Source organism: Protopterus annectens, chromosome 2.part0 (assembly GCF_019279795.1).
Source record: "Protopterus annectens isolate FY-2018-M chromosome 2.part0, PAN1.0, whole genome shotgun sequence".
NCBI lineage: Eukaryota > Metazoa > Chordata > Ceratodontiformes > Protopteridae > Protopterus > Protopterus annectens.
In genome coordinates, this window is record NC_056728.1 from 1272954757 (window position 1) to 1272967493 (window position 12737).

The following is a 12737-nucleotide window of genomic DNA, read 5'->3' on the forward strand; positions in this document are numbered from 1 at the left end:
AAAGTGAAAAGACCCACACTTAACGCTGTAAAAGTACAAGTAACGTTTTCGTCATCAACTTCATCAGATAAATTTCACAATCCCATAATTCCCTTTATATAGACACACTAATTACAATTAAACCAAATAAATCAATTAATCAATTAATGTAAACAACAGGATGTCATTAAAACTGTCCTTATATGGTCATGTCAGTGTTATTTTAAAATCCATTTTACTTTAAGTTGATAAAAATCACTTTTATATATTAAAAACATCATGTTTCTTAAAATTGATTTTAAATACATTTTTTTTAAAATTGTCATAAATAACTTACATTTAAATAAAATTTATTTAAACTATAAAATTCATTTAAAAATACAAAAGGTATATAAAGAATAAATTTATGTTGTTGTCTTTGGCTCCCTCATGTGGCCCAAATTACACATAACATCACAAGTCAAATAAAACTTTTTATAATTTATGTTCTTAATGATAGCAGTTTTTTCTATAAATTTAAAGCTTGGCTGATCTCAATTTTAAAACTGGAGCTAAAGATATCATGTCATTAAGACCCGGAGGTCTATTGGCTTCTAGTGATAGCTGCCAGTATAGTTCCCTATATTCTACAAGTGTCTCCCACATACCTCCCCTGGGATCCACATGAACTACTTCCAACACAAAAAATTGAAATACTGATGTTTTACATACCATGCTATGTTTGTAAAGTGCATTATTTTCACATTTATTTCTGATATCATACATATGTTCATATATTCTTTGTTTTAATTTTCTTTCACTTTTACCCACATAGTAAGAATCACATTCTTTACACATAGCTAGGTATATTATGCCTTTTGTATTACAGTTAACATAAATATCCAAACTTAATTTCCTTTTCCTTGCTTGTAAAAAATGGAATCTCCAGTTTTTAAATATGAACAATAGTTACAACACCCACATTTATATAGACCCTTTCTAGTTCTTGTTGTTTTGTCATAGTTAATATTATGGGTGCCTTTGTCCAGCATGTTCTTAATAGTGTTCCCTCTACGATATATGTACGTTAATGGTTTTTCAAAAATATGTTTTAAATCTGATATCTTAGAAAAATTATTCCATTCTCTATCCATAACCTTTCTTACTACACTTGACTGTCCATCATAATTCATAACAAATCCCATATTATAATCCTATATCCTGTTTCTATAAAAGGAGACGTTTTTCCTATAACAGGAGCAAATCTGCCCTTTCTTTCACTCAGTACTTCATTCAATAATGCATCAAATAAATTACTAGGATATCCCCTGTTCATGAATAACTCCTTTAATTTAATACATTCATTTGTAAAAATTTCATCTACTGAAGTCATTCTACTCATCCGAACCAACTGGCCTTTCAACACTCCCTTCTTCTGATACAAAGGATGTGAATTAGTGAAGTGTAGATAAGAATTAGAGAATGTTTCTTTTCTGTGTATTTTAGATACAAAATTTCCATTATCTTTCTTGATATTGACATCTAAATATATTAATTCCTGTGTGTCATATTTGTGGGTGAAATCCAAAAAATTAGTTGTTCCATTCAAATATTCAACAAATTGCATAAAATTGTCTAGATTTCCTGTCCACAAATAACATAAATCGTCAAGAAACCTTCCGTACAAGGTCCAATACTTACTAAAACGAGAAGTCAGGAGAAAATTGTTCTCCCAATAGGCCATAATGATGTTAGCATAAGTGGGGGCACACTGTGCCCCCATGGCCACTCCTTTCTCTTGCTTGAAGTACTCTCCTTGAAAGAAAATAAAATTATTTTTCAGCACTATTTCCATCAGGGTCAATATTGTTCTGAACTCACTTGAGGTAATCTCTTTAAAACCAATTAACATCTCCTCAAACCATTCCATACCAACGTCATGTGGTATGCTAGTGAATAGGTCCACTACATCTAAAGTGCCAAAGGCCAACTTTTCACTGTATAAAGAGGGATTTAGTCTCCTAAGGAAGTCCCATGAATCTTGTAATATGTTAGGGTTGTTCAACACCAACCCCTTCACCTTAGTATCTATATACGTAGCTAAAGGTGCAGTCACTGAACCATTAGCCGAAACAATGGCTCTAAGTGGTGGATCATTACTATTTTTATGCACCTTAGGAATTCCAAATATAGAAGGGACTTTTGGTTTTTCAACAAGCAAATATTTATATGTTTGCATATCTATAGATCCTTCAATTAATAAGTCATATAATACTAACTGTATTTTCCTATATGCAATGTTAATTTCATTAATTGATGTTCTAGAATATTTTTCAGTGTCACTCAAAATCTCCATCATTTTACCTTCATATTGAATACAATCCATAAATACTACACCCCCACCCTTGTCCGGTTTCATCACCCTTAAATTTTTGTTGTTTATTAAAACATTTAAAACTTCCTGTTCAGAAGATGTTAAGTTAGGGTGTTTTGTGGTGTTTCTTGGTGAGTTTGGATACCTTCCTAATAAATAGGTTGGATTGCATGGCTAGGCTTATAAAGGCCCTGGTGAGCATTAACCTCATATGTAACTCTGAACTATGGAGACATGCAGAAGGTAATATATGTAGCACACAGACTGCCTGCACTTCTGTACATGTCAAGGATAAAAAGTGCATGCGAGAGCCTGTTCTTCATGTTGATAATCAGATCTGTACTGCCTGTGCAGTGCGGGTGATGCATCTATTTCTGGACAAGAAAGACATTGACCTGGTGTTTCTGTTTACAGTTTGATCATGTGTCTGTACTCATGCAAGAATAAAGTTTACAACACTTGTGTCTGACACTCATAAGTGTAAGTAAAATTGTGCAGCTTTTAAAAAAAAAGCAGCAAAACTTGACACCCACTGTTATATTAAAATACAGTCTGAGGACTGTTTCTTCTCACATCATTGTTATTTACATATATACTAACTCCAAGGTTTGTGTATATCATAGTAGGTGAATACTCTGCGATAATGTAATTTCTGAATTAGTAAACAGCAGTATAAAGCCACGTTTGTGTTTGCATGTCTGAGTAATAAACACAGATGTTGTTGAAGTTAGCCTTGTCTCTCTATTAGGAAATCCATAACAGCCAACTAAATTATAACCGGCAGAGACAGATGAGACCTCAGTTTCACATCTCACTCAACTTGACATTTCAAGAGTTATAGACAATATAGGGCAGGAGGGCTTCAGCTCATCACAACGCCCAGGGGTCACAGAAAGAAAAATTAATAAAACAGTATGTCTGCCACCATTTTGTAAATCCCTACCCAAGGACCAATTTCTATCCACCACCTCAGCTTCATACCAGTCCACAGCCCCTTAATGTTTTATTTTTGTTTGTCTTCATTGAAACTGACGTCTACCTTTTGATCAGCTCACCTTCCTCATTTTCTTCACTCAGTTTCATGTTTGTCTAACATCTCCTTTTACATTTTTTTCCTTTTGTCCTTTAAATCAAGAGATTTTTTTTCACCTTCCCAAGTGTCCAACGTTAAGTAGTGCAGTGTGCTGTGACACAGCCAGATCCCATTTAAGTTTGTTTGAAAGAAAGATAAAAAGGTATTTAGCTTACTCGTCTGTGAAGAATTAACGTTGTCACTCACTCAATATGCAGAGCTTGGTATTCACTTCCCTATTAATGCTTCTGGTTATGAAACACACACACACACACACACACACACATACACATATATCGATATATATATATATATATATATATATATATGTGCGGATATACTTTGACCCATCAAAAGCTCACTTGTACGAATTGCAAGTAAGCAAGTCCAGTTTGGTGAAAGCGCATTTACGCGGAAATGCACTTGCATGAAAACTACATCACCGAACATAAAAAGAATCAAAATAAAAAGAACAAAAAAAAAATACAGCAAACACAGTTATGCAGGGGGCTTGCCCTCCCTGTACCCCCCCACACCCCAGCTACTTAGATATACTAACTCCGATATCACACTACAATCGGAGTAGGGAAAAGGGAATATCCTCACTGTACCACGATCTGTAACAAGTCATATACACATTAAAGGCTCCTCTCCCGAGAACTGGCAAATGCTCTTCGGTGATGCGGTTTTCACAAAAGTGCATTTTGCTGAACTGGACTCACTTATTTGCAATTCGTACAAGTGAGCTTTTTATGGGTCAAAGTAGACCCATATATATATATATATATATATATATATATATATATATATATATATATATATGTATGGGTCTACTTCAGAATATCGACCATTCACAATGCCGACTTTCATATGGCTGACACCATATGATTGACATTCCGAAAGACAGACATCCTGAAATAGCACCATTTACCTACTTGCAAACACAGTAAAACTGTGTTATGCAGGGGGGGGCAAGCCCCCCTGCACCCATCACACCGCCCGCTACTTAAATATTCTCACTCCGAGATCACACTACAGTGCAGGAAAGGGGACTCTCCCAGTCCCACACTGTAGCGGGATCTCTGCTATCATTTGTTTGTCTTTCAAACATTCACTCATATGGTGTCAGCCATATGAGTATCGAACATTTGAAAGTTCAAACAAATGAAGGGCTCCCATATATATATATATATATATATATATATATATATATATATATATATATATATATATATATATATTCTTTCACCCTCCCATTGTGACTTTTTTTGCTAAGGGCCAGATGTGTCAACAATACCAAGTTATTTATTCTGTGTGTCATTTTCATATTATTTACTAGACATCAGAACAATTTACTAAATCCCTAACAAGAGCTACTATGAATAATAATCTCTTCTATACTGGGCTGTGTTTTAAAGTTGGGTGCCACACTATCCAAGGAGGCTGCTAGTATCAAAAAAGAGTTATGGGATAGATGCTGCCACAAATCAATCCATCCAAGGGGATAAGGTCCATTAATGTTAGACTTCTAATTAAAGTCACTCAATCACCAAACATTTAGAAGTGAAAATGGGTTTGTTTTAAGAACTGTTTGAAATGCTGTAATTGTTTATCTTAACCAAGATTGCTTGTCTATAACTTACCTGTGCCTCTTCCTTTGTCAGAAATGTTGGTCTACCTATTCTGAGAAGATGTAACAGGATTAGGTCCCATGAGAAGTATCATGTGGCATATATTAAGTATGACTGATTTTGGCAATTAGTTTATAGTAGTAATTAGCCAGGCTTCATCTGAAACAAAGTTACACAAATGATTGCATATTCTGATACAAGAAGGAGTGTTCCAAGTAAAAAAAAAATCAGATATAATTAAGTTAAAGCAAGGGTTATGCACTGTATTTAATGTTGCTGTTTATTGTGAAGTTGCGGAGCCATACACTTGCAAATAACTAAAGTGTTGTTTTGTATTGCATAAACAGAATGCGAAATACATAGGGTATGATGTCTCCAGTGAAGTTATCAAGAATTTCTGGACAGTATTTCATGATCTTTCAGAAGAAATGAAGAAGAGGTTCCTAGGTAAATAAATATTTTCTTTCCTGATATAACTATTAAAAAGTGCCTTTTTAGTTCTTTGTAAAATAGAGATTTTATTGGCATTAACAAGTAACACATATGCTGGCCAAGGCGTGATCTCGTTCTAATAAACACTCCTGTCCGTGCTGATTTATTGACAGTGATTTTGCTTTTCCTTCATCTTACATATCTTCTGCTTCACAATTTGTAAGTTGTCCTTAGCTGAGAAGGCTTCATGTATATCCCTGGACACTGGTTACTGTCCACGCTACTGCAGTGCAATGAATACATAGCTACAGTAGACCCAGACAGGTCCCCCCTCATCACCCAGCTCATGATTCAAAGATCTACACCCCTTCCCACCTGTCATTTCAGTTCTTAGAAACCTAAGGCAACTGCTATTGTACTGTAGTGTAACATCTCAGTGCTTTCAACTATATCTGGTCTCTGAAGATATGAAGTAAACCAGGGATAATTAATAAATAAAACAGACGTAAATCTAAGCAATCAACCATGGCAGTTGCTGTATAAAATTATAGATTTTTATTTAAAGAATGAAAAAAAACATAAAAGCAAAGCTAAAGCATGCCTTTCTACAGCTATTGATTTCTTGGATGTACATGTAATGATTACTGAAATGGGATAACTACCAAATTATATAAGAAAGGTTGCAGCAAGAGTAAAGTTTTACATCATAACAGCATGCATCCAAAACATGTACACATTAATGTGCTAAAAGGATGTGGTTGACTGGTTGGATTTACTTCTGGTTTTCCTTTTCATATTTAACCAGTTTTAATTCAAGTCTACAAAGTTTTTTTCTACAAATAATGAATGCTTTTATATCAGGAAATGAAGATTCTTGCAATTCAGCTTTTATAGAAGTCCCACATTTACCCCACCCTTGCCAGTGTAGCTGAGGGCATTAAGTTGATCGAAGACTGGCTTAGCATAGCTGAATAACAACATCAGTTATGCCCTTTGCATTTGTAAAAACATAGTGGTAGCCCAAATGAAACAGTTATGCTTAATGACGTTAATCACGCACATGAGTTGCAAGAATATATTCAGTGTAAACTCTTTATATTACTTAGGTAGTAAATATCCTTTCTGCAACAGGCAGTATCAGATACTGTGTTTCAAATGGAAGAGAATATTTTTTGCCTTCATAGGTCAGGATGCATGGAAGGAGTTTTGTGCTTCAATCCCTTTTCTTTGATAAGTCACTAACCTTTCATTATATATTCGGTATTAATGCTGCTGCTTCTCAACTATGATTTAGAATGAAAGGAAGCATCTCAGGTTTTTATTTCTGTATCCATTTTATGCACAATGTAAGACAGTAGCCATCTGGCGTTGCTATTTTTGGGGATCAAAATATGATTATGGATTAAGATGCACAGTCATTTATTAAAACATATTTCACTAAAATGTATTTTTCTGAATACTTTAATTCTCTTTCATGATTTGCTGTGACAATGAAATGAGTAGTCTGACTGGAAGGCTTGATGTTGTCCTGCATATGCCCTTGACTGTTCTTTAATGCAGACTGGCTACTATGAATATGTTTTCACTAAAAGGGATTTTTCAGTAGCTCTGTTGGTAAACAGGAATAAAGTCATGGCTTAGACCCAGCTGACCCAAGTTTGTACAGTTGCAGCTCAGGTGCCTGGAGAGCTGGCATGAGGGAAGGCTGGTCTGATATGGTTTGCTGGCCTCTCTTTAGAGGAATGGAGAAATGTGCACTTCCAGCCCTCCCTTCCCACTGTAAAAGTCTCCAGAATACTTCAGGTCCTGTGAGACTGCTATCAGGAGATCAGGACAGTCTTAAGGAGGAACATTTCATCTCTTGCCTCTTGGAGAAAGAAATAGGATGTGTGGGCCAGTGGAGAGAGAGGGAAGCTTAATGGTTACTGGGAAAGGGAGAAACAAATAGCCAGGAAACTGAAATGGATGGAGGAACACTTCAAATGCATCTCAAAATGTGTTCCCTACATCTGTATTTCAAAAAATACATAAGATAATATATGTATGTCTTTGTGTTTTTATATACATACATATATATATATATATATATATATATATATATATATATATATATATACACATATATATACATATATGCACACAGTGGATATAAAAAGTTTACATACCCCTGTTAAAATGCCAGTTTTTTGTGATATAAAAATATGAGACCACAATAAATAATTTCTAAACTTTTCCCACTGTTAATGTGACCTATAATCTGTGCAATTCAATTGAAAAACAAACAAATCTGTTAGGGGAAAAAAATAAAAAAACATACAATATGCTGGTTGCATAAGTGTGCATACCCTTAAACTAATAGTTTTTTGTGTGCACACCCTTAAACTAATACTTTGTAGAGGCACCTTTTGATTTAATTACAACATTCAGTCTTCTTGGGTACATACCTGCCATCAATTAAAGGTACTCTAATTAACCCCAAATAAAGTTCTGCTGTCCTAGTAGGATTTTCATGACATTTACTCAGTTGCCTGATACAGCAAAAGCCATGGTTCGCAGAGAGCTTACAAAGCATGAAAGGAATCTCATTGTTGAAAGGCATCAGTCAGGAGAGGGGTATAAAAAAATTTCCACAGCATTGGATATACGATGGAACACAGTGAAGACAGTCATCAAAAAGTGGAGAAAATATGGGACAAAAGTGAAGTTGCAAAGGACTGGGCATCCCTCCAAAACTGATGAAAAGCCAAGATGACAACTGGTCAGGGAGGCTGCCAAGAGACCTACAGCAACACTGAAGGAGTTGCAAGAATTTGTGGCAAGTATTGGTTGTGTACTACATGTGACAACAATCTCCCCTATTCTCCATATGTCTGGACTATGGGGTAGGGTTGCAAGACAGAAGCCTTTACTTACACAGAAACACATCCATGCCCAGCTAAAATTTACAAAACAATACATCAAGTCTTCCAAAAGCATGTGGGAAAATGTGTTATGGTCTGATGAGACCAAGGTTGAACTTTTCCACCACAATTCCAAAAGGTATGTTTGGTGCAAAAACAACAATTTGTATCACCAAAAGAACACCATCGCCACGGTGAAGCATGGTGGTGGCAGTATCATGCTTTGGGGTTGCGTTTCTTTATGTCGAACTGGGGCTTTAGTCAAGGTGGAGGGAATTATGAACAGTTTTAAATACTAGTCACTTTTGGCCCAAAACCTTCAGATGTCTGCTAGAAACCTGTAGACTAAGAGGAATTTCACCTTTCAACATGACAATGCTCCCAAGCATACATCCACATCAACAAAAGAATGGCTTCACCATAAGAAAAAAGTTTTGGAATGGCTCAGCCAGACCCCAGACCTAAATCCAATAGAAAATCTGTGGGGTGACCTGTAGAGGGATGTGCACAAGAGATGCCCTCACAATCTGACAGATTTGGAGTGCTTTTGCAAGGAAGAGTGGACAAATATTGCCAAGTCAAGATGTGCCATGCTGATAGACTCCTATCCAAGAAGACTGAATACTGTAATTAAATCAAAAGGTGCTTCAACAAAGTATTACTTTAAGGGTATGCGCACACAACAAAGTATTAGTTTAAGGGTGTGCACACTTATGCAATCAGCGTATTGTACATTTTTTATATTTTATATTTTTTCTGCAACAGATTTGTTTCTTTTTCAATTGAATTGTACAGGTTGTAGGTCACATTAAAGGTGGGGAAAAGTTTGAAATGATTTATTGTGGTCTCATTTTTTATTTTAACATGGGTGAGTAAACTTTTTATATCCATTGTACACACACACACACACACACACACACACACAGATATATATATATATATATATATATATATATATATATATATATATATATATAGATAAACAAAACAACTCCAGCACTCAAATGCTTAAATGCTCATATGCAGCAAATAAGCATTAAATCCATTAAAATAAGGCAATAGCTATTGCCTTTATTTTAATGGATTTAATGCTTATTTGCTGAATATGAGCGTTTGAGTACTGGAGTCATTTTGTACACAACAACAACAACAACATTTTTCTCCATGGCACCTGGTATTGTGCACTGTTCCTTTTGTGTTTTGGCTTAAATATATATATATATATATATATATATATATATATATATATATATATATATATATAATTTACAATTATGTTTCATGCTAGAGAGCAGGTGTAATTTCTTAGGTACATGGTACAAATTTGATATTTACAATATGCACATATGTGTGGTAGCCTCTAGATCATAGCTAGAGAGGCTAGTAATCATAGCTGGAGAGGAGTTTAGAGGTGGAGAGAGAATTATAGGACTAGGTGGGGAGAATGAAGTTGCATTTTCTGTTAGAGTAAAGGTAGGAATGTAGCTGAGTTTTAAAGTTTCAGAGTTTGCACAGGTCCTTAGAGAGGAAGGAAGAGAATTCCATTTTTTGCTAAGGAAAAGGATAGCAGGAGTTGACCAGCAGGGCGATTGGGTTTTCGGACATAAATGTAATATTATCAGACTTGGCAAAATGACATAAATTAGAACTACAAAGTAAATAGTTAAATCACAGAAATGACAGCATAATTAGAAATCTAGGGATAATGGTAGCCTACAGTTTAAGCTTTAACCAGTGTTAGTCTAACGAAGTCCACGATGCATATTCTGTAGCTCATCCAATTCTAAAGGGTTTGTTTAATCACTCCAGAAAGAAAAAGACAGCTGTACCACTTAGTTTTGGTCTGTCCAGTTGTCAAATACAGTGTTGCATTTTTTAGCCTTTGGATAAGCAACCTGAAACAACTTGAAAAGGTGCAAAAACACCTTACTAAAAAATCATAAGCTTGGAGAACATGAACTCTTAAGAAATGCTTCAGGAGTTGTCGTTATATTTTGTTTCCTACAGATTACAAAGAGGTAACCTCAACCTGATTTTTGAGGTGGTGTCTAATCCATTTATTTTGGAAAGTCTAGGCCTAGAATGCACAGCTTGGAGGAGCTAACTATGTCAGGGAAACAAATACTAAAAAAATAACTAATAATAGAAATAAATTGACAGATATGTTACAGAACATCATCCAAGATTCTGCAGTGAGTTCCTTCTTACAATTAGAAGACATCACCCAGTAACCTGTTAACTTCCTTAGGTAATAAATACATATACCATGAACTTGTAAGCTCGATATTCAGATTTACAACCCTGTGACTGTGTTTGTGCCACAGATGATAATCAGTGCTACCACCCACGTAATATGTGAGCCTCATTGCTCTACTCTAAAGGTCCCACAGTCCATTCTATTCTACACAGTACCCTGTCAAAGATGTACTATTCTTTGATAACCATGCGAAATACACAACAAGTAACTGACATTTTTCTTCACAATTAAAGGAATTTCATTCAGTCTATGATGCAGCCATAGTGTCACACACACTTAGCATCTCGGTGACTAGAATAAAATCACTGTTTTTTAAACATGGCTGATGATTTTAAAATATAGTTACAGCACTGTGTAACTATCTTTTTTAATGTCCTTGCAGAGCAATAATGGGATTTCTTCATATAATACAATAGTAGGATTTATCTGGATGGATAGAAGGAGGCACCACACCCACTGGTTGTCCTTTTGTCCTCTGGCAAAGTGTGGAGGAGTCTCAGCAAAAGTGAGGTCCCTGCCACAGGCTGGAAGCACCTCCTTTGTATGTGCTATGCAAGTATATTTACCTGTTTTGTGTGTACATGGAAGTATGTACAAATGTTGTATGTGCATGCACAAATGTTGTATGTGCATGCACACATGTACAAATGTGTGTGCATCCAAGCATGTACAAATGAGTATGTGCATGCAGGTATGTACAATTTTTTTGTGTACATTCAGGTATGTAAGAACCAAAATTGCCCCCTGGCTTACAAAACATACTAGGCAAAAGATCCTCCTCAGAAATAAAATTTGGGCCAAATGGAGAGCCTCCAAAAGTCCATCAGATCAACTTTACTTTAAACAGTTAAGAAATGCCACCAAGAAAGACATTCTCAGAGACAAAAAAGACTATTACCTTCACCTCCAACAAACCCACCAACAAAAACCACAAAAATTCTGGTCAGGCATTAACAAACTTTTTCAACCAGGGCACTCTAAAACTCCTGCCCCTTTAGAATTCAACCATAATAACTCTAACCAGATTCTTGATGCCTTTAATAACTATTTTACTGAAGCCATTCTAACCCTAACTAATACTTTACCACCTATTACCAATCTACCATTAAATAACAATAATACTTCAACTCCAACCTTCCATATACAACCTGTACCCACATCCCTCATTTGCAACCTTCTTCAAAAACTTAAACCATGCACCCCTTCTGCTGACTGTCTTTCCAGCAGAATACCTGCAAATTGCAGCTAAAGCCATTGCCTATCCCATCCCCATCCTTATAAATAGAACAATTTTAGAAAGCAACATCCCTTCCATATGGAAAGTATCCCACATCATCCCTCTACACAAAGGTGGGTCATCTGCTGAGCTCTCCAACTTTCGGCCTATCGCCTTACTCTCTCCAATAGCTAAAATAATGGAAAAATGAATACACAGACAACTACCTGACCACCTTCTCCATAACAATTTACTTGCGACTGCCAGCATGGTTTTAGGCCATTCCATAGCACAACAACTGCCCTGCTATCCTTTTCTGACTCCATCAACAAAAATCGTAACAATAACACTTTCTCCTCTGCACTATTTATTGACCTTTCAAAAGCCTTTGATATGGGGAACCATAACATGCTTATTGACATACTAAAAGCCCAATCACTTGATCCACAAGCATTACAATGGTTTAAATCCTATCTTGAAAACAGACAGCAAGCAGTACTTTGGGATAATAATCTTTCTACATCCCTCCCTGTGAACATTGGAGTATCACCAGGCTCTATTTTAGGACCTCTTCTCTTTTCATTGTTTATTAATGATCTACATACCAAAATTCCTTAAGCCACCTGCATACAATATGCAGATGACTCAACTTTAATTTGTTCAGCCAAGTCCATAACCTCTCTCCAGTCCCTCACCCAAACAGTATTTAACAGTGTTGGAAATTGGTTCATGCAACACTGCCTCCTTCTGAACCCCAAAAAGACAAAATTATTACTCTTTGCTCCTACTCATGTCACCTCAACTACACTTCACAGTAACCTCTAACAATGGAACTAACATATCCCCTGACACTACAACCCGTCTACTAGGAGTAACAATTGATAACAACCTTAGCTA

General features: G+C 35.8%; 1 protein-coding gene across 3 annotated transcripts in view; it reads left to right on the forward strand.

Moving 5' to 3' along the window:
- Nucleotides 1–12737, forward strand: part of LOC122793445 (probable E3 ubiquitin-protein ligase HERC4) — a 1684714-nt gene that overhangs the window by 595968 nt on the left and 1076009 nt on the right. For 2 of the 3 annotated variants that reach the window (XM_044061443.1, XM_044061444.1), the window contains exon 23: nt 5383–5482. The exons of the other annotated variant lie outside the window; for it this stretch is intronic. In XM_044061443.1, coding sequence (XP_043917378.1) covers nt 5383–5482 — 100 coding nt within the window. The remainder of the gene's footprint in view (nt 1–5382; nt 5483–12737) is intronic. 3 annotated transcript variants of the gene reach the window in all.